Source organism: Cebus imitator, unplaced genomic scaffold (assembly GCF_001604975.1).
Source record: "Cebus imitator isolate Cc_AM_T3 unplaced genomic scaffold, Cebus_imitator-1.0 Scaffold41, whole genome shotgun sequence".
In the NCBI taxonomy this organism is placed as follows: domain Eukaryota; kingdom Metazoa; phylum Chordata; class Mammalia; order Primates; family Cebidae; genus Cebus; species Cebus imitator.
Window position 1 is genome coordinate 5,800,924 of NW_016107356.1, and position 26,287 is coordinate 5,827,210.

General features: G+C 41.9%; 1 protein-coding gene across 1 annotated transcript; it reads left to right on the forward strand.

Moving 5' to 3' along the window:
* The first annotated feature begins 8,125 nt into the window (after window positions 1–8,125).
* LOC108302462 (biogenesis of lysosome-related organelles complex 1 subunit 1-like) lies at window positions 8,126–8,670 on the forward strand. Its single transcript, XM_037737693.1, has one exon. The coding sequence runs from the start codon at window positions 8,188–8,190 to the stop codon at window positions 8,563–8,565; it is 378 nt and encodes a 125-aa protein (XP_037593621.1). The 5' UTR covers window positions 8,126–8,187; the 3' UTR covers window positions 8,566–8,670.
* Window positions 8,671–26,287: the final 17,617 nt, after the last annotated feature.

Below are 26,287 nucleotides of genomic sequence, written 5' to 3' on the forward strand. Positions count from 1 at the left end.
ATTTTCAAAGAAGCCGAATCCATCTTAATATTTTCCTGCCATAATTGCCCCAGGCCAATTTCTTCTAAAGGAATTAAAAATGCAAATCTAATATTCTAATTGCATAATAGAATAATCTTGGCAGCTGGATCAATACTATCTCCCACTGTCAATAATACGGCCGGGATGTGTGTATGTCAGAGCCCACCAGTCTCACTTTATCACTGGCCCCGTGGCCCATCCACATCTATAAGATGTGACACTTTATTAGCGGCCTTCCATCAATCAACTCTAATTTGTGCATCAAAGAGATGTGTGTTGTCATTTCAGCATCCACGTTGCCCTGGGCACCAGACAACACAGAGTTGAAGCTTCATGTTTCCAAGGACTAAGTTAAATGACAGGAAAAGGGTGGATGACAGCTCCACAAAGGATTTCGTCCTGTTGACCATCCAATGAATTAAGAAGCAAAGGACCTACAACCAGTCACCCCAAATAAAAAGACTTCAGAAAATAAGAATGTGGACAGCTCCCAAAACCATCAGTGCAGCTACAAACCATTGCAAGCAGACAGGCCTGGAGTCAGGAAACCTGGCTGTGAGGTCCGGCTTGGCCATTCCCTGCTGGGTCACCTAGCCTCTATCTGCCTCAGTTTCCTCTCTTGTAAAGTAAGAGTGTTGACCTAGATTGTTCCAACCCAAAACTTATTTTACTTCAAGCATAGAAAAGATTGTACTCTGAGTAGCCTGGGTGAAGACATCTGTCAATTTGACAGCGATCAGAGATATCATTGCTACTTCTGGGCAATTTGCCAATTGACAGTAGAACTATCATAATTAAAGCTTATTATCCAAACTACGTTTCCATTAAGAAGTGTTTTTCCAATAGCTCTCCTTCACCTTTTAAATGTTCTTGGCCAGGCACAGTGGCTGATGCCTCTAATCTCAGCACTTTGGAGGCCGAGGTGGGAGGAGTACTTGAGCCCCAGAATTTGTCAAAACGAGCCTGGGCAACAGGGCAAAACTCCATTTCTACTAAAACTACACAAACAAAAATTAGCTGGGCATGGTGGCACTCACCTGTAGTCCCAGCTACTTGGGAGACTGAGGTGAGAGGGTCACTTGAGCCCAGGAGGTCAAGGCTGCAGTGAGCTGTGAGTGTGCCACTTCACTCCAGCCTGGGTGATAGAGTGAGACCCTGTCTCAAAAAAAGTAAATGAAACATAAATGTCTCTCTGTAGCTGAAATTATTTTTAAGGTCTCAAATACCACACCATTTGGGTCAGAATATTTTGTTCAAAATATTTGGCTCAAAAAATCTGGTTCAATTTATCCACCTTAACCAGAAAAAAAATTCTTGTATAAACTGTGTTTAAAAAATCATAAATTTCCTTAAATATAATTAAGCAATGGGTATAACAGAACTTTAGGTTCTCATGAAATCTGATTTGAGGGAAGGCTAATTTTAAAGAGACAATCAGAATGAAGATCTAAATTATTTGATGAACAAAATACCTTTGCAAAAATTAGGACAGCACACAACTCAAAATGCAATTTATTTAGCTTTGTAGAAAAATGACCTGCCTGCATTTCACTTGTAACTATAGTAAGATTTCTTGTTGATATGGTTCTTTGCAGTTTATTCAAATAACAATTATCCACTACTAGTGCTGGGTATTGTGTAAGAGGCTTTCATACACATTTTAAAATTTGGTTCTGCTAGTGACATTGGGGATTAGGTGAGACTGGCATTATTGTCCTGAAGGAGAAAATGGAGGCTAGAAAGCAGTAAGAGACGTCCCCAGAAATTATCAGCAATGTGAAAAGTGACAGAAGATTCAAGGATGAGTTTAAAAAAAACAGGCAGGAAAAAGAATATATATTCCTGAAAACTTGAGGCAGGCACATTTTCTAAGAGGTGTAAGGGAAGGGCTTGGAGATAGAGAGGGAGCAGCGGCAGAGGAAGAGATACAAGCCTTCTGTCAAATACAAACCGGGGGGCTTAGTATTGATCTCTGGGAGAACACGAGAGCTAATCGTTGCAGGTTGATCTTTGTGAGCTTGGGGACGAGAAAACAGTGACTGCCAAGAGGCTCTTCCACAAATCACCCTATCGAATCTCGTTTCCTCTCCTGATAGGGTTAACAGGCGGGGGGATCATGGATCTGGATTTCAGCGAGGCACTTGACAGAGTTGCTCAGGATATTCTTATAGACAAGATGGAGAAATGGGGATGGGAGTAGGACACAGCTAAGTGGATTTGCAGCTGGCTGAACAAATGCATCAAAGTGTTGATTAATAGAATGATGTCAGCCTGGAAGGAAAACTAGCCTTGTACTACAGGGCTCTGTTTTTGGCCCTGTTCTGTTCAGCAAGCTCATGGGTGACTTGAACAGAGGGATGGGAGGAACACCTGTTAGGACGGTGAATGACATCGTATGGGAGGGATTGCTAACACATTAAACAAAAGGGTTAGGATCCAAAATGCTCTCACCCTGCTAGACCAATGACCCCAAACCATCGAGAAGAAATGTAATTGGAATGAGTGTGTGACTCAAAACGAATCTGGAGTCCTTTAATTGATTCCAAAAATCAGCAACACAAAAAAGGATTTGAGATCCTTGGCTTAGGAGCAGTTCATGAAACAAAGACCTGGCCCCCAGGCACAACATGCTCCCATAGTATGTTGTAGCCAATAACAAAACCTAAGGGATTCTGGACTGCATTAGTAGGAGCCTAGGGCCTCCTCCAAAAGTAGTTACAATCCCACTGCTTGATGGACTGGTAGACACCCGGGTTCAGGCCAGGCGCTGCATTTTAAGACAAATGAGAGAAAATTCAGAGGAGGGAAAAAAGTACTAGGGAAAGGTGTGGCTATAATACAAGGTAGGAAATGGTTCATGTGGTTGGTGACATTTAGCCAAGGAGAGGCAAGGTGGCAATCTTCTCATATTTGGAGAGCTGACATAGGAAGAATGATAAAACACAACCTTCACCACTCTACATGGATTAAGAGTTACACAAGTGCCTAGTAAGTCTCAGGGCAACCTAACCGTGTGATTGCCACATGAGTGACTGAGTTCCCAGCACCAAGGGGATTCACAGGCTGGGCTGGTGGGAGAAACACTTCTTTTCAGAGAAGTGGTTTCATGTAATTTTACAGGACAAAATAATTTTGATATGTGCAAAGATGTAGACAATGGAATTGCCAGAAGTATTACCTGCTGATTAAATTCAACACATATGCCTTAGCCAATTATAATTTCAAGGTATACATAGAGCAGGTGTGGTGGAAAAGTAAACATGACCACATCACATTGTGTTCCCTGGAGGAGCTTAAAACTCTAAAGACACATAAGTAATTTTATCTAAACAGAAGATAAAATAGATTATATTTTAACAGATTATAATAAAATAAATTATAGTAAAGAAAGAGAAGCCACACAAGGTGGCTCATGCTGTAATCCCAGGACTTTGGGCGGCTGATGCTGGGAGATTGCTTGAGGTCAGGAGTCCAGGACCAGCCTGGGTAATATAGTGAGACCCCACCTCTATAAAAATAATAAAAAATCTAAAAATTAGCCAGGCATGGTGGCATACACCTGTAGTCCCAGCTACTCAGGAGGCTAAGGTGGGAGGATTGCCTAAGCCCAGGAGTTTAAAGCTTCAGTGAGTTATGATGGTACCACTGTGCTCCAGCCTGGGTGACAGAGTGAGACCCTGTTGCTAAAAGAAAAAGAGAAGAAAGAAAGAAAGAAAGAAAGAAAGAAAGAAAGAAAGAAAGAAAGAAAGAAAGAAAGAAAGAAAGAAAGAAAGAAAGAGAAAAGAAGGAAAGAAAGAGCTACATGATAAAGAAAGGGTAAGAATTAATTTTAAGTTGAGTTAGAGGTGATCAAAGAAGGCTTCACAAAACAGGTAGCATTCAACCTGAATGCATGTTGGGTTTCCAGTTCAGGCATCCAGGCAGCTCAGGTACAGCCCTGGTGAAACACTAAAGGTGGTCACCCTGCATCTCCTCCCATATTTAGCCATTTGAAATGCCATCTTGTCTGTGCTGTTATTTAAAAGGAATTTTGTTCTCTACCCATACCTGGCAACCTGATGGTTTAGATCTTTGCTTCCCACCTTCCTTGTCACCCTCATTGTTATGAGGGTCTAGCCTCCAATTCTTCTGCCCATGGTCACCTGCAGACATAGTCCTGGCACAGGAGTCACATTCCATCAGTTGTACCATGATGTAAGGTAACATGATCACAGAAAGGCCATTCCCTCACCATCACCATATTTTTAGTTAGAGCAATGCAGAGGTCATGGGCCTCTTTCAGGTCTGTCTGTTACAGGTGCCAAGCAGAGGTCAGTTAGACACTTGGAACAAGAAGGTGGAAAGATGGGGCAGGGTGTGAAGCAGGTGGGCACTTCAGAGCGGGGCACTCGACCTTGGGGATGCCTCCAGCAGTGCAATTAGGTTCCTCTCTCCTCTTACCCAGACAAATGGCTTGTCATCCTTGGTCATGAAAAAGACAGTTTACCTTTCAGGCATGAGTGCATATCCCATGCAGCAGGGTGAGCTAAGATGATACCCCCTGCACCCTCCTTGAGCTCACCCCCTTCAATTTTGGGAGGACCTCTCCTAGCCCTTGATGGTAGTAATCCACCCACCAGTGGTGGCTGACATCACTGGGATTTACAGGTCTCAGCCATCACACAGGGTCCCAGCCCATGGCTAAGTAACATTATCCCCCAAGCTGCGTGTCTATGCGGGGCACTTTCCAGACATTACCAGCTGCTTAGATGTACAGTTCACCTCCAGTGGCTTAAACCCCAACAGCACTCAGAGATTGTTGCTACACTTCTATCTCTCCTCTGTCATAATTTCAGCTATGGCCTCCCCTGAGCACCAACTATGTAAAAATTAATCACCATGTTTCATTCCACAAAAAAGATCCTGTTCTATTTCTTTATCCTTCTTCTTCAGATCCTCTCCTGGAAATGTGACAGAAAAAGCCATATGACTTGTCATTTTCTTCCTCTATAAAGTGGTGTGAAAATTGCACAAAGGTCAAAATTGCACATCAGGAGGCACTTCCAGTCTGAGATATCTCCTCCACCCAGAGGAGGAAAGGGGGTGTTTCCAACAGTGGCCAACTGTAAGTCTGATGCTCTTTGAGGCATTGACTAATGGTAAGAGTAGGTAGACTCCTAAATGGCCCCAATCCTTCACTCTTCCATCTGTAGCCATACCCTTTGCAATATGACTTTGTGCCTCTTCCCATCAAGAAGTGGAGTCTATTTCCCCACACCCTGAATCTGGCTTATTGTTATAATTTGCTTTAGGCAAGAGAATGAAGTGGGAGTGAAAGTCTGCCAGTTTGGGGCCTAGGTATTAAGAATCCTTGCATGTTTCTACCTCCTCTCTTCGAATGTACTCAGCCTCCCTGAGAACAAACCCAGGCTAACCTGCTAGAGGAGGAGAGACTGCTTGGAACAGAGACTTGCCATCTCATCATATTCTGTCCCGTCATTCACCATCCCAGCCTAGCCAGTCCAGCTGACTCAGAAGCTGACTACAAACACATGAATGAAGTCACCCGAGACGAGAAAAACCACCCAGGTAAGCCCCACCCAAACTACCAATCCACAGACTCATGAGTGAAGCAAATGGCTATTGTTTTAAGCTACCCTATCATGGGGTGGTTTGTTATGCAGTATGAGCTAACTGATGCAGACGCCATGGTTTATCAGCATAAACTTCCACATTGCCAGTTTCAAAAAAGCCACCACTCGGCTCATCTCAAACATTCAGCAGGGTGAGGGTATCCCCATTTTGTTCCTTGACTTGATCTCTGGAACCATTTTCTTGAGCCTCCAGGACCTAATATTGAAACTGGAAGGAACGGGTCTTGGGGGATGGGTTGTGAGTTGCCATATGTTTCCTTTCCACAAAAGTCCTTGCAAAGCATATTTCTTTTATTTCATCCTTGGATGATTGCCTTCAATTCCTTTGTTTCATAAGCTTCTATTCTCCCAAAGAGCCATGACAGCATTGATTTCAACCTATGATTGCCAGTGAAATATTAAACCCTATTGATTTGAAACTCAGGATTAGTTGCAACTTGGATCCTCTGCATATTTTGAAGATGGGCAATTTTATTTCTTATAGTTGAACAGTAATTTCAGTCTCACAGTATTCTTGTTTTTTGATGTAGGACTTCAAATCAGTTCCTTATTTGGTTCCCTAAAATTGTGAAATGCATTACGTTCACTAACTAATCACTTTTCTCTTTCAAATGAAGCCTCTCTACTTCTTACTAAGTGTGCCAGTGTGAGAATACATATCCTCTCCATCATCTATACATTGAATACTGTCATTATGATTCCTCCACCTCCCCAAACATCAACAAAAACCTTATTGGCTATAAGTAAAGACATCATATTCTGAGTGGGAATTCAGTAGAATCACTTTTCTTTTCCTTAGTAGAGTTCATCATTAGTTTGATGTGTACTGAAAGCATGCCACGGTATCTAAGACTCCCATTAGCTTTAAGCTCACCCCAGTACATGGCTACTACTGAAAATCTTTGTCCTAAGATTGCCTCCAAGAAGAGTATCACATTGCTGAAATAAAACTTCTCTGGGTGACTCAAGATGGGATCTGCAATGGGTTGCCAGAAAACCAAGTTCATCTGAAGATGCAAAAGGCTAAAGATGTGGACATCAACTGTCTCCCAATTCTTAATGCATGGCTGCATTAAGCATAAGCCTTTCCGAAATAAAAACAGTTAAACGTTTTGAAACAAAAGACGTTTCAAAAAAATGTATACACCTGTGAACATTTTTACTCACTAGACATATATCTATATAGTAGCTGTTTTCAACTTTAAAAACTGTTGCCCCAGTGTCTTCTAAATAGAGCCAAGAAACACAGGCTCCCCCTCCCTCTCCTTTCACCAGAGGTCTCCCCCAGCCCTGACCCACATTCCTTACCTCTCCCTAATATTCACCCAGGAGGAAGCCCAGTGGCAGAGCCAGCAGTCCCAGCAGCGTAGGGAGAGGATGGAGTGAGAGTAAAGTGTTGGGGAAGCCACAGCCCCCCAATCCTCAGACTGCATTCTCTGTCTCCCACACCATCATTCTATGACCTTCCTCCTCCTTCATACCAAACTTTTTACTCCTGAGATAAAATGTCTAGAAAGTGCAGCTGCAGGCATCCCTTTTGAAACATAGGCGAGATGCCCTGAGAACCTATTCCCGATTTATTGTTTGATCTATCCCTTCCTTTCTCAAGCAGCACTCACAGGACCAATCTGACATCTGTTAAGTCATGGCAGAGAAACAAATCTGTGATCCTAAGAGTCTTCAGGGGAAGTCCTGCTGAACTTAGCCTTTCTCAACAGGCTCAAAGATAAAAAATGAGAGGGTGAAGGGAAGACAAGCCTGCTCACCATTGTTTGTGCCTCTATCCACTTGAGCAAATTAACAAAATATTACATTAAAAGTAACGGCAAAACCCACAGTTACTTTTGCTCCCGCCTAATAACTATTAAACTAAAAAAAGAACTCTTGGGACTGTAAGCAGCTTATCAAGGAGTCTCAAAACATCAGGTTACAAACACAAAATGCTTGTAATTCTCCTAATCACTCCCCTCCGCCACCAGCCATTAGCTCGGTTGAGTCTTCCTTTTTACACTCCTTAACAGTGTCTTGGGCAGATTTCACACCTTTCCAGTCATTTAAAATGTGAAAGTGATGAGGCAATTAATGATGGGCCATTGCCAACCTTCAAAATCATCTTGTTTTCAGTCTCACGTCCTCTGTGCAGACTTGAGTAGGACCTTAAATGCTGAAGGGTGGGGCAGGGGGGCAGACTCTGCTACTGCATCGTCCACTGTCTACTCCAGGTTGTGCTTCTCCGGTTGACAGGAAGGGGCCATGTTCCTATTCACTTGTGTGACCGCTGCTGGCATTCTCTCTCAGATGATTCCTGCAGCGGTACTGTACCAGGCTGGTCTCGAACTCCTGACCCCAAGTGATCCACCCGTCTCGACCTCCTAAAGTGCTAGGATTACAGCGTGAGCTACCATTCCTGGCTAGGGGAGGCTTTTATAGATGAACACAGAAGTAAAGCAAAGATAAAATACTTGGAGGTGCGCATTCCAGCTTCCGGAGCCGGAGGGGGCTCGGCGTCCCCAGCCCCCAGGCCAACACCACCATGCTGTCCCACCTGCTAAAAGAACACCAGGCCAAACAGAATGAACGCAAGGAGCTGCAGGAGAAGAGGAAGCAAGAGGCTATCACTGCAGCAACCTGCCTGACAGAAGCTTTGGTGGATCACCTCAATGTGTGTGTAGCCCAGGCCTACATGAACCAGAGAAAGCTGGACCATGAGGTGAAGACCCTACAGGTGCAGACTGCCCAATTTGCCAAGCAGACAGGCCAATGGATTGGAATGGTGGAGAACTTCAACCATGCACCCAAAGAAATTGGGGATGTGGAGAACTGGGCTCGGAGCATCAAGCTGGACATACGCACCATTGCCACTGCACTGGAATATGTCTACAAAGGGCAGCTGCAGTCCGCCCCTTCCTAGCCCCTGTTCCCTCCCCCTCCACCCATCCCTCCTGCCTCACCCACAGCAGGAAGGAGGGAGACTGACAAGCCTTGAATAAAACACACGCCTCCAAAAAAAAAAAAAGATAAAATACTTGATTGGTTAAAGTTATACACTACAGAAAGTGAACTTTCAAGCACAAACAGTACTTTGACACTGTCTCATTCTTTCCATTAATGCTTGGTTGTACGTTATTCAAAAATGCTACTGAGTAGCTTATAACTAGCTGCCAGAGATCAAAAATCTTGTCCAAAGAGACAAAAAATATTCACACACAGAAAACATTTTTTAAAATACTCAGAAACTAATTTATAGAAATTCCATTTGACCCAGCAATCCCATTACTGGGTATATATCCAAAGGATTACAAATCGTTCTGCTATAAGGACACGTGCACACAAATGTTCATTGCAGCACTGTTTACAATAGCAAAGACCTGGAACCAACCCAAATGCCCATCGACGATAGACTGGATAGGGAAAATGTGGCACATATACACCGTGGAATATTATGCAGCCATCAAAAATGATGAGTTTGGGTCCTTTGTAGGGACATGGATGAACCTGGAAACCATCATTCTCAGCAAACTGACAGAGGAGCAGAAGATCAAACACCGCATGTTCTCACTCATAGGCGGGTGTTGAACAATGAGAACACATGGACACAGGGAGGGGAGCACTACACACTGGCGTCAGTTGGGGAGAAATAGGGGAGGGACAGTGGGGGGTGGGGAGCTGGGGAGGGGGAGAAATGCCAGATGTAGGTGATGGGGAGGAAGGCAGCAAATCACACTGCCACGTGTGTACCTATGCAACAATTTTGCATGTTCTTCACATGTACCCCAAAACTTAAAATGCAATAAAATAAATGGGAAAAAAATAAAAATAAAAATAAAAATACTCAGGAACTTTAAAAGACATTTCGTCATCAAACTGTAAGGTCCACAATGGCAAGAAGCACATGTGTTTTATTTCCACTGGGCACAAATATACCACTGGGCACAGTGACTGGCACATAGTTGGTCTCAAGATATTGCTCTAGTTAAAAACATCTGGGTACAAATGGTAGGCAACTCTTTGACCTAAGCATCTGAATTTGGACATTTATTTTTAAAAATCTGTCAAATATATAATCAATATTTCCCATGAGAACTCAGTCTTGCTTTGTATTTTTCATGCCTTATCAATTTTTTAACCTTGAGTATTTAATAACTCAAGGCTCACTGATACCTTATACACCTCAGCATCATCTTAATACTAGACCAGTGTAAATGCCAGGAGCCTAAATAAACCACTTTTCAGTTAACTCATTTAGAAATTTCCAAGATTGGGTGAAATAACTAAAGGCAGACATATTTATTCCCAGCTTGCTTGGCCTGCACAGAGAGCTCTTCTGAACACATGCTGTGCTAGATCTTTCCCTTAAGGAGAAACCAGACTGGCCAGTGGAACCATCATCTTCCCTATCTTCCAGCAGCTGTCAATCTATCACGGCCGGTGTTCAGTGAGACTCCTGTAACATGAAACTTGCAGCTCTTTTCACCAGAAAGTGACTCTGGCCAATTTCAGCAAAGTGTGGGGTTTAGTAGAAGGAAAATCACAGAATCAGGAGGGGGTCTTCAAAAGGACAGGCTGAGTCCTGAGACCCCAGCGGGAGGTGCTGGAACCTTCTCTCAGGCATTGTGGGAAGTTGACTCATCTCTGGCTTGGCTTCTATCACAGTGCATCCTATTTTTCCACTTTCTTGAGAGAATGTGGAAACCATTCTTCAACCTATGGGTACCATCAACTTATAGTACTACAGAGTCACATGTCCACTTCTCAGTGAGATAGAGCCCAGGAAAAAAAATCTCCCCCACCTAAGAAGGCACTTTGTCCCTAGAAGAATGTGCTAGGAGACTGAGCCCAAGACACCTGTCATCAGGTGCTGGTTTAGAGTATACCCACGTGCAAAATGGACACTGAGACCAGCAATGATGTTGTCATTACTGCTAACACTTATCAAGAGCTTATTATGTACCAGTTGCCCTTCTCATCTTAACAGCCATTAACTCCCATTTCTCACTACAACCTGTCAAGTGATTCTTTTTCTAATAGAAACATCTGGAACCCAGATGTTCCAGAAATAGCTCACCTGAGAGACTCTCCCTGAAGAAGACCTTAATTTGGTTGAGCCTAGGAGACAGACACTATGGTGGTAGGGTTCTAAGAAGGTTCTCTGCTTCTCTCCCGAGAGGCAATGCCTCATATAATCCCCTGCCCTTGATGTATAGATGTCTATTACTCCATTTTTCCATCATAGCTACAGAGATCCCTGCTGGCCTTGCAACCTGCCTATGGAGAAGTCCGTGTGTCTGGGAATGGTGAAGGCCTCTGGAGCTGAGGGTCTCAGTCCTACAGACACAACAACCTGAATTCTTCCAACCACCAGTGGACTTGGAAGAGGACCCTGGTCTCAGACGAGATGAGCACCGCAGCCAACACCTTGATTGCTGCCTTTGAGACCCTAAGCAGAGGACCAGGTAAGCTGGGTATAGACCAGAGCACCACGACAACTGCGAGATAATAAATACATATTGTGTTAAGCCATTAAGTGTGGTCAGTTTGTTATGTAGCACAGGAACCTAGTGTAGAACCACTGTTAGAGTAAATTTAAATGGAGACTGGGCCTGAAGACTCCCTGAGCAGACAAAGCCTTAACTTTCATTGATTTGCAAACACAAGCAAAACTGAATTTAAGCTATTTCTTGTAAATGTCTATATTAAAGAAAAACAAAACTTAAGCCCAGACAATCGGAAACAGCTAACAAACTTATAAAAAGAGAGACTCTCTAGCAGGATAGGCCAAATAAGGCAACTGTATAACTGTAGCCAATTAAGTATTTTCTCTTTGCTTTACTTCTGTGTTCATCTATAAAAGCCTCCCCCAGCTAGGAATGGTAGCTCACGCTGCAATCCTAGCACTTTTAGGAGGTCGAGATGGGTGGATCACTTGAGATCAGGAGTTCAAGACCAGCCTGGCCAACATGCTGAAATCCCATCTTTATGAAAAATAAATAATACAAATGTTAGCTGGTTGTGGTGGCACACACCTGTAGTTCCCAGCTGCTTAGGAGGCTGAGGCAGGAGAATCACTTGAATCCAGGAGGTGGAGGTTGTAGTACGCAGAGATAGCGCCACTGCACTCCAGCCAAGGTGACAGAGCAAGACTTAGTCCCGAAAAAAAAAAAAAATGCCTTCCCATTTTCCCTCAGTGGAGCTCATGAACTGCCTCTGGTTTGGTTGCTCATTTGGTTTGGTTTCTCTTTGCTCAATGAATTGCTGTTTGCCCAATGAGTGCTTTAAAATTTTACTGTGCCCCAGTTTACATGCTTAACGACACCAACAAGGACAGCAGTTGCACAGAGCATGGACAGCCCTGACTGGAAGGACAGTGCCTGTGGGGTGGCTCAGAGGAGAGAAGAGTCTATCAAAACAGGACCACCCCCTACCCCCAAATAAGGAGCTTATTTTGCAGCTAACCAAGCCTATGGGGGCAAATCTGATCTGGCTCCCACTGTGCCAGAAACCTGATACCTTCTTTAGCCTTTTTATAGACTTAAAAACACCAGGGAATGCTTCCAAAAAATGCACAGATGGGCAGTATTGTGTACACTTCAGGCAGATTTTAGGGCCCCTGAAATTTCCCCTTGTGTCCTCTGCTTCCATACCCAGGAATTCCCACTCTGGATCATGCTTTCCCAAAGTGGGGCCATATGGTACCCAAGGAAATGAGATGTGGTTTTAGGGAGGAGATTAAAAAAATCTTATTCTTTTTAATCATGTAGCACAGATATACATAGGATACATAAACAGATTTACAGTGTATCTGTGGTGTTATAAATCCACAGGAGAAAGAAAACAATGTCTTAAAAAGCTCCATGGGGGGAAGACAATGAAAAAAGGTGGAGAAATACTGGTGTAGACAATAATAGTTCATGGTCAAAACAGAGAGAGGCTTTGAGACACTGATAATACTCTAGGTTTTGTTCTTGCTGGTGGTTACATCGATGTGTTTGCTTTGTGAAAGTCCACAAGGACATGCTAAAGATCTGTACGCTTTATGTAAGGCACAGTTCATCAAGAGGGAACGTTTAGCAACAATTGGAAAAGCAGAATCCAGTGTTCTGACACTTTTAGCTAGACACCACTATACTGGAGTGAAACGCACAGACTCCAGGCAGATCTCAAGGCTCTGTCTCAGTTCCTCCTTTTTCTTGTGTGTGTGACCTTGGCTAAATAACACACTTCTGAGCCTCAGCGTTCTCATCTGGAAAATAGGTACAGCCTGCCACAAAGGGTTGTGGTGAGATTAAATGAGTTTATACATGTAGAATGCTTAAGACAGCGTATGAAACAGCACATGCTAAGGAAGTTCTGCTGTCCTGTTTTGTAGTTTGTGACAGGGTCTCCCTCTGTCACCCAGGCTGGAGTTCAGTGACACAATCTCAGCTCACTGCATCCTCTGCCTCCCAGGTTCAAGCAATTCTCATGTCTCAGCCTTCTGAGTAGCTGGGATTACAGGTGCATGTCACCACTTCAGGCTAATTTTTATATATATATAAAATATCTACTAAAATATATTTTATATATATTTAGCATACATATATATACTCTAAAATCCCATCTCTACTAAAATATATTTTATATAAATATATATTTATATATAAATACATATTTTATATATGTGTATATATATATATATGGCTATGTTGGCCAGGCTGGTCTCGAGCTCCTGACCTCAGGTGATCCAGCCGCCTCAGCCTCTCAAAGTGCTGGAATTACAGGCATGTGCTACTGCACCTGGCCCATCTGGTTTTATTGAAGCTCTTTCTGCCCTGTCTTTTCTCTATCAACTTTAAGTTCCTGAAGAACAGGGGAAAAACCACCAGCGGTTATCCTTCCCCAGCCCACAGTGTGGTGCTTTGCAAAAGCTAGATGTTCCCAGTGTTGTGGTTGAAGTTGTGGAATCATTTACTTTCTTGTGGCATTTTGATACAGTTCAGAATTATTGATCTTGGTTTCTGGGAACAATATGGTTACATATTAGATACTTTCAGACCAAATTCTGTTTTCTCCTTTAAAGATAAGGTAAAGGGTCACAGTTGCCTAGTCTTGACATAGACAAATGACCAACGGGGAGTCAGGAGCCCAGGGCTCTAATTCCATCTCTGCTGGCCACTTGCTGAGGGATCTTTAATAAAAAATTATTTCTCCCACACACAGGCCTGGGTTTTCTCATCTGAACAATGAGACAGCTGGATCAGACAACCTCTAAGGTTCTTCCTGTGTGGCTATGTAGTTAATAATAATCACAACAATAACAACAGCAGCAATTTCACCTTTAATGTGGGCCAGGCAGGAGTCTATTACTCACCCCTTCAGTCCCCATAATATATGGACTCTCATGATACTCATTTTACAGATGGGGAAACTGAGGCACAGTGCCCCCCCCCCAACACTAGTAAATGACAGAGCCTGTGTTCTTAACCATTACCAGGTACTGCCACCTTCAATTTCATAAAGACATAAAACATAAATTATTCATGTACTTCCCCTAGCAAGCAGTGTCCCAAGCCAGCACCCTCAGGCCTCCGTGACATCACTCCAATTGTCCCTCAATTCACCTTCCAAGAAGCAACTCCACATCCCCTATTTCCTAAAACCTTTCTGTGTCAGCACCAGAAGCCATGCCTCATTCTTTTGCATGCATCCCCATCTGGGGTTCTAGGTGATAGTCAAGTGTTTTGCATTGGTTCCTGTTATTTTATTTGAATTGTCCCATCTCCCCACATAAGTGATTATTCTTCCGAGGTCAGAGACTGTCTTCATCTATTGATATCCTCCTTCAGAGCACATAGGAGAGTTCCAAAAATATTACAACCAGAGCACCACTTACACCCACATATACAGTCATCTCTTTTACAAGGGAAATGAGTTCCAGGACCCCCTGAGGATACCAAAACCTGAGGATGCTCAAATCCTAAAGTTGGCCCCCTGGAGCACAAGGATATGAAAAGTCAGCCCAGTATATCTGTGGGTTCCACGTGCTGCAAATACAGTACCTTACTTCCCTTGTGCAGTTGGTTGAATCCATGAATGTGGAACCTAGGGATGCAGAGGGACAACTGTAGTGAATCCTACTCTGATATAATCTATTTATTTAGCTGATAGAATGTGGGATGAGGACAAAGAGAAGGCTTGACTCTTGAGTTCATGGTTTCGGGTGGATGGTGGCATGGTGGACCAAGGCAAGCCTTAGAGGAGGAATGCACTTAGACAGGGAAGACAATGCACTTGGACAGGTAGGAAACAGAATGTGTTTATTTCTATAATACAATGTGAGAACTGAGCACCAGACATGCCCCAGGTTGCCACAGGAACTTCCTGAGGAGCCGTGGACTCTTCACTCCCAGCCTCACAAGAGTGACCCTGGAGGAGCAATGCACCATTGCAATGTCATTTCCATGTTCACCTTTTTTAATATGAATGACCCTGGCTAGCCTTTGTTCTGCTGGCTATACCTGTCCCTAGAGGAGATGAAGGCAAAGCAGATGAACTCAGGGTTCGGGACTGAAACTCCATCAGCCCTTTGGGTCAATGGAAATCTTTTATGTTATGACGGCGACACAGGTTCATGTCTTCTTTCACTTAATTCCAGAAGCTGTCGTCTTCATGAGGCAGAACTCCATTTAGGGTCTAACCCCAAACCCTGTGGCTGTGGGGCCAGAAAGCACATGAGCAGAATAAGGGGTCTCTGTTGAGCAGACTGCGCACCGCAAGTGTCCGTAGCTACACGTGCCATGTCCTTACCCCAATGGATCCCAACCCTGCTGTCTGGGGGGAAAGCTAATTTTAAGATTTATACTAGGAATGCATACATGAAAAGAGGATTTGATCTTTTTTGGCATATCTGGTTTGTAGCTATGTGTCTGCACTGGATTGTTAATAATATCAGAAACAGATCTGAACCACCTAGAGATGTGTCTGTCTTGTCAGCACTGTCTGGAAATAGCTGTCAGGCCCGCACCAGCCAAGGCTCTCAAAGAAAGGAGAGGAGAGAGGTTACATGTTCTAACAGAAGTTATAGAAACCTATCGGTTCAGGAAGAAAGACCAAGCTGCAAAGACAGGGTTGGAAAACGAGCTGTCAGTGCCTGAGCAGTAGCCAAAATACCTGGAAACCTCAGAGAAGGAGGCCAGGACCAGTGCATAGTCCAGAGTAGTGACGGCAAATGTTCATCCAACCTTGGAGCATTTGTTTACCCATATCCTGCCTACTGCCTGACTACTGTCTACAGCTGCGGGCTCTGTGTAATTAAAGGCCACCTAGTGCAATCCCCGTCTGAGGCTAACACACACCTACACTCACACACAAACTGCAGTAGACACAAGTGCCCTTCCATATTCCTGTGACCCTTCTCTTTTCAGTGCCTCTGGCCCCAATTCCAAATTCCAGCACCTGCACCTCTTTGTCAAAAGGCTTTCTCTGGCCACCAGAGCCTGATCTTCTCATAGACATTATGGGTTAGAACTGACAGGAAATTAATGACTCCAGGACCAGCTCTTACTCAGTAACTGACGGGAGTTTGTAGGTAAACACACCCTGAGGTAGTAAAAATCTGAAATTCATATTCAATGCTGTTTACGCGAGTCCCCTGAGGGGATGAGGCTCCAGTTTCTCACAAAAATAACTTGCTGAACTTGAATTCTTGCTTCAGAATCTGTTTCTGGGGAAACCTAAACTTGGATATTTGTATATTACACACACACAAACACACACGCGCGCACACACACTGCTATTATAGAAAGTTTCAAATTGTACAACACCCTTTACTTATACTTACATTAACTTTGTTATTGTTCCTATCATTCCAATTTTTAAAATGAGGAAACCATCTCACAGAGGCTAATATAGATCATCAAAAGCCATACAGGAGACTCAAAGCCACTACTAGCTGCTATCAACGCTTCTGGCTTTTCTACTGCACCTGTGCTACCCCAGTGGAGGGCAAATCAGCAAAAGGACACACTTCCAAAGAGCTCACTTTTCGTCAGTGTGTCTCTTAGTGAAAGCTAAAACTGCTGGAATGGCAGAGCCAATGTAACTCTGGGGGTGAATTGATCCCTATCCATCTCCCACAAAGTCTCTCATTATCTCCTGGCACATGCTACAAAGAATAGTAGGTGTTCAATAGATACATGATATATGGAAAGATGGATGGATGGATAGATGGATGAATGGACAGACAGATGAATGAATACATGGATGAATGGATGAAGAATGAGTGGAGGAAAACATTAATGGATGAGGATGGATGGATAGATGAATGGATGGATGGATGAATCAATGGATGGGGATAAATGAAAGAATGATAAATGGGTAGATGGATGAATGAATAAGTGGATCTATGGGTGGATTAGTGGATGGGAATAGATGAATGGATGAATAATAAATGGGTGAAGAGATGGATAGGTGAATGAATGGATGCAAGGAGGAATGAATGGATGAAAATATGGATGGATGGATGGATGATGAATGGGTGGATGGATGGATAGATGAATGAACAAACAGATGGATGGGTACATAGATGAGTGGATGATGAATGAGTAGATGAATAGATGAATGGATGGGGATGGATGGATGGGGATAAACGAATGGACGAATGATAAATGGGTAGGTGGTTGAGTGAATAAGTGAATAGATGGATGAATGGATGGATGAATGGATGGGATAGATGAATGAATGAATGATAAATGGGTGGATAGATGAATGATCGAGTAGATAAATTAATGGATGAATGAATGGATGCAAGGAGGAATAAATGGATGAAAAGATGGATGGATGGATGGATGGATGGATGATGATGAATAGATCAATGACCATATCAGTCCACAGTAAATGTCTGAGCCTATTGTAGCCTTAACCTTAGCAAGAACAAGGTTGAAGTTACAACTGAAATGTGATTTACATATAACTTTTGCTTATTTTATTGTCTATTATAAGCACCAAACACATCTGAGATGGTGTGTATGAAAATGTCATCTACTAATGATTTCATAAGAGAAACAGTTTGAGAAAAACAAGTCAATTACTCACCAGAGGTGGGGTTTATTCTTATGTTTTAGGGAGAATAAAAACCACCTGGGAAGCTTATAAGCTTGTTAAAAATACTAATTTCCCTACCATTGATACAAGAGTCTAATTCCATGGAACTCCCTGGAATTATGTAATATCCTTGGGTAATTCACAGGGGTCATGATGTCCTGAGCTGAGATGAAGGCATCGCCTTCAAAGAGGCATTTTCTTCCCTCCTCTAGATTACTGTCAGGATTCATCTTATTGCATCAGCATCACAAGTACACAAGTGGCTTGAAGAGGGAGTCAGAAGCAGGATATAAAAGGCATCAACCCCACCCTGGATATGCACTGAAAGTGTTATGGGCAAAATAACATAAACATCCTAGGAGGAGATAGGGGCCTAAAAACTGAACACCAGACCCAGCATATACATCTTTTGTAATGCAGGCAACAGAACGCTGGCCTCACCTTTGCTTGAACACATTCTGTTACAGGAAGTTCTCTACCTCCTGTAACTGTTCATTCGTTTTTTAATAGTTCGGCTACAAAGTTCTTAGTGGTTCTATTTCTGTTCACTGAAGCTATAAGGATGAGGTCAAGTCCCCGTGTGCCATGATACCCAGTGGAATATATAGGGATAAATGGCTTGTTGGTTCTAAGATAGGCACCCTTCTTATTTCTTCAAGTATCCATGCTATAGGGTTTGATGAACTCTTAAGCATCTGGCCGACACCTCTTGACCTATCGTTGTTTATCAATGTTTCTCTGAGGATGTGTTACTAAAGTTATTCTTCCAGCTGTACTCTAATAAAAGTAGATAGGGGCTATCACACCCTTTATTATAGACAATCCACATCCATCATCACCTTCTAGAATCACATTAGCTGATCTGGTAGTCACATCCTATTAAGCCAAAACTCAATTAAAACCTCTAGAGTCTTTTGTCACTGGAAACTTCTCTGTGTGTGGCCATTGATCCAGTTATCAGCACTCTGAATGAAGCCATTCAACCATGTTGTGAATTATCTGACTCTTCAGCCTGCATTTTGGCATCTCTCCATGTACTCCACGTAGAAATAAATGCAATGCATCTTCAGCCTTTCTCTGTTCACTAGACCTGGGTAGAGCTATCAAAATCAACTGTCTCACCCCTGCTCCTGGAGGCATACCATCATGATTTTAGAGGAGAGACACTGGCATGGTATGTGGTAATAGTATCCTCATAAAGACACACCAGGTAACACTTTATTTCCTGAGAGTAGATGTATAAATAATTGTTCTTGTCATTTCAAAAATGACCACTTCCTGTGATGATACAGGGTAATGAAGAAACACAGGGCTCTCTCAGCATACTCAAGAAATGAAACTTCAGTCTGAAAGTCTGCTGTTTTTTTAAAAAAGAGTTTAATCCACTTACATTTATTCTGATTATTGATCATTAATTTGGATATATTTTTGCTATAATTTCCCTTTTTCTTTTTCCTTTCCTGCCTTCTGCTCTGTTTTAATTCTGTTTTTCTTCTCTTCTTTTGGAATTATTTTGTACTTTCATTAATATGATATTAAGCATAATTTACTATTATTTTTTATAATCTGAAGCTAATCAATATCTCTACTATCTTCACAGATAAAGATTTTAGACCTCTTTAACTTGCACCCAAATTCTGCTTTTCTACCATCTGTGATGTTATTGTTCAGTATCTTAATCATTTTCGTTTTTAAAAACTCTTGAAGTATTATTGATATTGGTATTATTCTTATAGTAGATTTGCAAAATGTTTCCCCCAGTTTCTTAACTGTCCTTGCTGCTTGCTGTCCACTGAGTCCTTCCAGCTTCCATCTCCTTCTTTTAACATTTCATTACTGCATTTGACCTTTCAGGGAGTGAGTCTCTAAGTCTTTGCATGTCTAAAAGTATCTTTGTTTCACCTTCATTCATTATAGAGCGAGGAGTGAAACTATTTTATTGAGAGGTTTTTGAGGAGACTGAAAAGAGGGGAAATGAGGAGCCTCCTTTCCAGAGGCTCTTCAGGCAACTCAGGCTCAAATCTGCTGGGGAAAGTTCTACTGCCTCTTGAGTGATCATTTAACTGAATACAGATGTGAAATTGAGAGTTTTTTTCCCTTACTGTTTAGAAAATAATATTCAATTGTCATCTGACATTTGTCTTGGCCAACAAGAAGTGTGCCATTGGTCTGAATGCTGCTCCTTTTTTAGGTACGCTTTTTAAAGATTTTCATATCATCTTGCATATTCTGTAGTTTCACTACAATGTGTTAGGTGTGGATTAATAATATGTATCCTTCTCAGGGTTTAGGATGCTGCTGAAAACTGGTCTAATGATTTTTAACTATGGAAATTCTCCACCAGTTTTTAAAAATATTGTCTCTCCCATTCGTTGCCTACATTCCTTCTGGAAATCCTGTTAGCTGTATTTCAGAGCTTCTTGTTTTATTTTTATCAGTTCAATTTATCTTGTATTTGTGTCTTTTTTATCTCTTGGAGCTGTAGTCCAAGTGGATTTTTCAGCTTATCTTCAGAAATATTTCTCCAATTGCATTAGCAATCTTTTGTTTCTTTTTCAAACCCACCTGCTTTTCCTTCATCTTATGCTATAAAATCTATTCCTCATGTTGTCACTTTGAACATCTACGTCACGCTTATTTTCAGTTCCGTAGACTTTACTCTCATCTGCAGTTCTTGTGGAAGCTTTCGTTTGTTGTATCTGTTGGCTGTCTCTCTCAGGGGTGAATGCCTTTGTGTGTTTGTAATGCTGATAGTTACTTGAGGGAAATAAGAATGCACCGGTTTGCACAGTGTGCATGATGTAAGCTTGCCTTTGTTGTATGTTGGCTCCTGAAGAAATTCCACCTATATGACCTGGGTTACGGGGCTGATCCCATGGGAGAGTTTAACTTTGGCTTCTGCAGGCCCTGTGGAGTCCACCAGCTCCAGCTGATTTTTACATCATCTCTGTGCTAAACTAAACTGTTTTTTGTTTGCTTTGTTTTTATTTTTGAGACAGAGTCTTGCTCTGTCATTCAGGCTACAGTGCAGTGATGCAATCTCGGCTGATTGCAGCTGCCACCTCCCACCTCCCACCTCCCAGGTTCAAGCAATTCTCCTGCCTCAGCCTCTCGAGTAGCTGGGATTACAGGCACACACCATCATGGCTGGCTGATTTTTGTATTTATAGTAGAGACGGGGTTTCACTGTGTTGGCCAGGCTAGTCTTGAACTCCTGACCTCAGGTGATCCACCTGCCTTGGCCTCCCAAAGTGCTGGAATTACAGGCGTGAGCCACCGCGCCCGGCCTAAATTGGTTTTTAATGAGATGTCTTGGCTTGAGTCTGGCTATGTGCATTTAGTCTCATACTCACACATTGTGGAAGTTTGTGCATTCTGATTTCCCTCAAGTAACTCTTTTTCTGCCCAAGATATGGAATACAAAGCCCACATCTGGGGCTGGTGGGTGGAGCTTTTAATTCCCATCTCAATGACAGGACAATTTTTATTGCTGGAAGTTCAGTCCCACCTCCTACCACTCAAGGATCTTGTAGCTTAGACTCCTTGTCAGCGCAGTTATAGCCCAGATTCATGGTAGATGCCTTAACCCAGAGTCCCCGGGCCTTCTTCTACTCCAGCTCTGCCTTCTTGTTTCGGCACCTGGAGATCTTTCCTTTCCAGCCCTCCAGCTCATCTGTGGATTTTCATGTTTTTGTTATTTATGTAGTAGAAGGGGACTTTACCAATTATCTCAGTTGGCCATCTTTATCAGAAGTCTAGAGGAACTTTGGAACTTTAGAGGAATTCACAGGCAATGCTTTCCCCTCAGCCTTTAATTGGATGTTTTTCCAGCTATTCATCTCTGCATCCAAGTCCTACAAGAGCAAGCAAGTGCCTTTGTAACAAGACAAAAAAAAAAAAAAAGACAAAATATTCAGTAAGGCAAAAGCCTAACCTTACAGAAACTGCTCTGAAACAGAAAGCAAGTTTCGATGTGCTCAGTGAGCACTAGTCTTGGTATTTTCTATGTGTAAAATGTTAGTTAAGCAAAAGGAAAGATTCTGCCTTTGTGCCCTCAGCCCAAAAACAAAAGAACTCATGTCATAGGAAGCACCATTTTTCTTCTAAATATAATTTGGAGAAGAGGGCTCTTTCTTTGCAATTGCGCTCCTTCACCCCAACTCTGGTCAGAAACTCCGAGCAGTGGTGTGTGTATGCAAAGCTGAATGAGCCTGAAGTCAAGCTGTTCAATAATGTACAATAGAAATGTTAACTGCAGTATTGATTTTTTATTATGTTTCTATTGCCTGTTTAATTTTATTTTCCTTGCAGGAAATTTTTTAATCAAAAATCCAGTTATTGAAGAGTCCTGTAAGGCAACAGATGCTGGTGAGATTGGAGGAAGCACAGGCATTAAGCCTCTCCTGGTTATTCCCCTCTTCCACCTTCACCCACCCACAGTGAGTTCAAAACTGAAAGCTCCTCCAACTGAGAGTAAATGCATGTGACCTTCAGTTTCAGAGAGGTTAACCTACTCTGATTAACTTTTCCATGTTATTCCATTAAATAAAAACAGTTTTGACACCCAGAGACTAAAGCATCCTAGAGATAATACAATAACCCTATGCAATCATTTCAAATTGGATTGTAATAATTCATTTAGATGACCATACATATTTGTTATATGTAATATGAAACATCGCAAAATGAAATCAATAGAAATGTTTCTTGTTAATGAAGATATACTGGGCTGTTATGTGTGGGTTGTGGACTCAATACCCACAGAAATCTTATTTGTATTATAAATTTCAGGGTATCCTGAGAGTTACAAATGAAGATAGCATTTCTTAAAGGAGCGATGGCTGGTCATTTAGAAAATTATATCATAAATTTTACGTCATTTCTTGGTCTTTCAAGGTCTTTGCACAGCAACATAGTCTTATGATTTAGGTAAAAAATCTAGCTGAGTGATTACATTCAACTATTTGCAAATGGACTTTTGCCCAAACTTTCATTTTTAAATTCCAGATTTAAAAATAACTTAACTTTGGTAAGTCTCAAGATTTTACCTCATAACATTTTAATACACATTGTAGAATATTTTATTCCTCTTAACATAAAAACTGGAGACACAGAGGCAGCAATAGGTAGGTATAGGCATAGGTTATAGATATTGGTATAGGTATAAATATATAACTATATACATAGGTACAAGCCAATTAATAAGACTATGATGGGGTTTCACTGGAATGCTACCTTTAACTTCACATATGAAATATAACATAATAAATAGTAGACTGTATGTGTTTATTTATATATATAAATAAAATAAGATTTTTAAATTTTGCATTAAGTAAACTCATATCGTGTTTTAAAGGCACATTTTAATAAGTTCTTCTGCATTTTGAATGATATTACCGTGAGAATTCACTATGGTAAATATCTGCAGCAGGAACATACCACTGGAATTCTCAATTTTAAAGAACTGCAAATTTACTTTTAAATAAAGCAAATTCTTAACCTGCCTTAACTGATTCAATAATTTCATCTGAAATCTAGTTCTACCTGCCTCCCTCATGAACCTGCTGGATTTGGGTGGTGCCCATTCCACATCCACTAAAGGGCTGTGCACATGGAGGAGGACTGGGCTTGCCTTTATCTTTACCTCCTGATTTCTCAGTCTCTTAAATATTTTGAGACTCAGGTCTTCAGGCTGTGTTGCCCTCTAAGTTTCCTGTGTTCTGTTTTCTACCCTCCTCTCCTTAATTCACTCACATTCACTACGGACTTTGGTTTCGGTGTTTGGATCCTGAAGTGTCCACATGTTGGGTTTCTTCACACGCTTTCTACAAACCGCACCTGAAACTTTCACCAACAGGAGCTGCTCTGCCTCTGCCACTGGAAACTCTGAGATTCTCTTTGTTTTCATCCCCTACTTCACTGGCTCTCACCTGTGCTTCCTATCTGTTATGAGGGGTCTTCAAAAAGTTTCTAGAAAATGCATACTATGAGAAATCTATGCATGGATTTCAAACCATATTTTGCACTAAAATAAACTGATACTAACATGTTACAGCATGTCTGAGCAGAATCAGGTTTGGGACACTAAGAATAAGATATCATTTTGAAAAAAGTCCCTTTCAGAGCAATATGAATTCTGCTAAAATTGAAGCAAGAACAAACATTAAATTTATGGTGAATGTTGGTGGAAGAATGGTAAAATCTTCCATTCTTTACAAAAAGTTTATGAAGACAATACCACCAAAGAAATCATCAGTTTACATATGGATAACTTGTTTCAGGGAGGAGTGAGACAACATTGAAGAGGAAGCCCACAGCAGCAAATTATTCACACCCAACTGCAAAAAAATAAAATTAAATTAATCTTGTTCAGGCCCTAATTGCAAAGAAGTGACAATTAACAGCAGAAACAACAGCCAACACTATGGACATCTCAAATGGTTCCACTTTTGAACAAAAAAAATTAAATTTTGTTCAAAATTTTGAACAAACAATTAAACATAAGCAAGCTTTCCAATCAATGAGTGCCAAAACTGTGGTGCTCAGATCAGCTGCAGCAGACCAGAGCAGAAAATTGGAAATTTTTTTTCAGTGGAAATTTTAAACAAGTGGGATCAAGATCCTGAAACGTTTCTTCAAAGAATTGTTACAAAAGAGGAAACATGGCTTTATACATACAATCCTGAATGCAAAGCAGAATCAAAGCAATGGCTACCAACAAGTGGACATGGTCCAGTCAAAGCAAGAGTGGACCAGTGAAGAGCAAGGGTCATAGCAACAGTTTTTGAGATGCTGAAGGCATTTCGCTTGTTGACTTTCTGAAGGGCCAAAGAGCAATGATATCTGCTTATTATGAGACTGTTTTGAGAAAGTTGGCCAAGGTTTTGGCAAAAATAAATTAAAAATCAGAGAAAGCATCACCAGACAGTCCTTCTCCACCACAACAATGCTCATGCTCATCAAACACGGACAATTCTGGGAGAGTTTTACTGGGAAATCATTAGGCATCCACCTTATAATACTGCTTTGGCCCTTTCTGGCTTCCTTTTGTTTTCTAATCTTAAACATATCTGTAAAATACACCCATTTATCTTCAGTTAATAATGTAAACAAGAGGGCAGCAACATGGTTACATTCCCAGGACCCTCGGTTCTTTAGGAATAGACTGAATGTCTGGTATCATCACTTTAAAAAGAATCTTGAATTTGATGGAGCTTATGTTGAGAAATAAGGTTTTTATTTTTACTTTTACCTCTTAATTTCATTTTTCATGACCTTTTTTGAAGTTCTCTCACATTTCCACCTCTTCAAGGGCTATTTTGCATCATCACAGATATCCAGAATCTCACCCTTTCTCCTGGCTCTGCCCTTATCCTGACAACATGTCCAAACTCTACCTACCTTTAAAAACAAAGGCAATTCCCTGGGCTCCCATTTCCATCTCTCTCATTCCCTTCTCAGTGAAATTTCTTGAATAAATAGCTTACACTTCTCTCTGCTTCTGACCCTCCCTCTCACTGCTCAGTTTTACCACCACCACATAAAACTGCTCTGGCCAAAGTTCCCAGTGTCTCATTAATTTCCAAATGCTATTGAATATCCCTCTCTGTATTTATCTCTGTCCCCTGTGGCTATGAATTCCCATTTTTGTAACATTTTCACTCCATGAACTCCCAACTCCATGAAACGTTTCTCCTTTTTCCATCTGTTCTTTTTTTTTTTTTTTTTTTTTTTGAGTTTAAATGAACTCTTTAAAACATTCGCAAGAGCAGAGAACAGTATGTTCATTTCTGTCTTACTTTCTTCATTGTCTGTTGTCTTACTTTCTTACCCTCTATAATCGCCCTTGGTAACCTCGACCACTGTTTTCTGCCCTCTACCCTTAACGGTTTCACTGCAGGGCCATCCCCACATCTGATCTGTGGGTCTCTCTAGCCTGCTCCTTCCGGCCACCCCCACTGCATGTGCCACTGGCTGTTCCACACAGCTGACCTTTTTGCCACCCACCAGCCTGCTCTCCTCCTTCATTGTTTGTGCTGACCAAGTCAGAACCATATTCGCCCTTCTCGCAAAGTCCTGTGATTGCATCTTGGAAATGTCTTTACACTCTGTCCCCTTCTCCTACCTGCCCCCACAAATCCCTCTGAACATGGCTTTAATTCAGGTTTTTGTCCTCCTCATTGCCTTTGGTGTAACTTTCTCCTCATTAGCCTGCTCTCTGCAGTCTTACCCCACCACCCTCCATTTCATTCTCTACCCATTGCTGCACACATCTTTTTTCTTTTTAAAATTAAAATCCTGTCATGTCCTTCCATACTTAGAAGACACTGGGGACCCTTCCTGAACTCACCATAAAATCCAGACCGTAACATAGGATACCAGCTCCTACTTAATTCCTGCCTCCCTCTCACAAACCCTCTGCTGCTCCAAGCTAGACCACCTGTCCTTCCCAGAATGCCACACTCAGGTCCTCCCTTGGCCACAGGGCTAGCTCTGTCTTCCTTCAGGTCTCCTCGAGTGTGCTTCCTTCTCTGGGTGGCTTTGCCCGTGTCTCA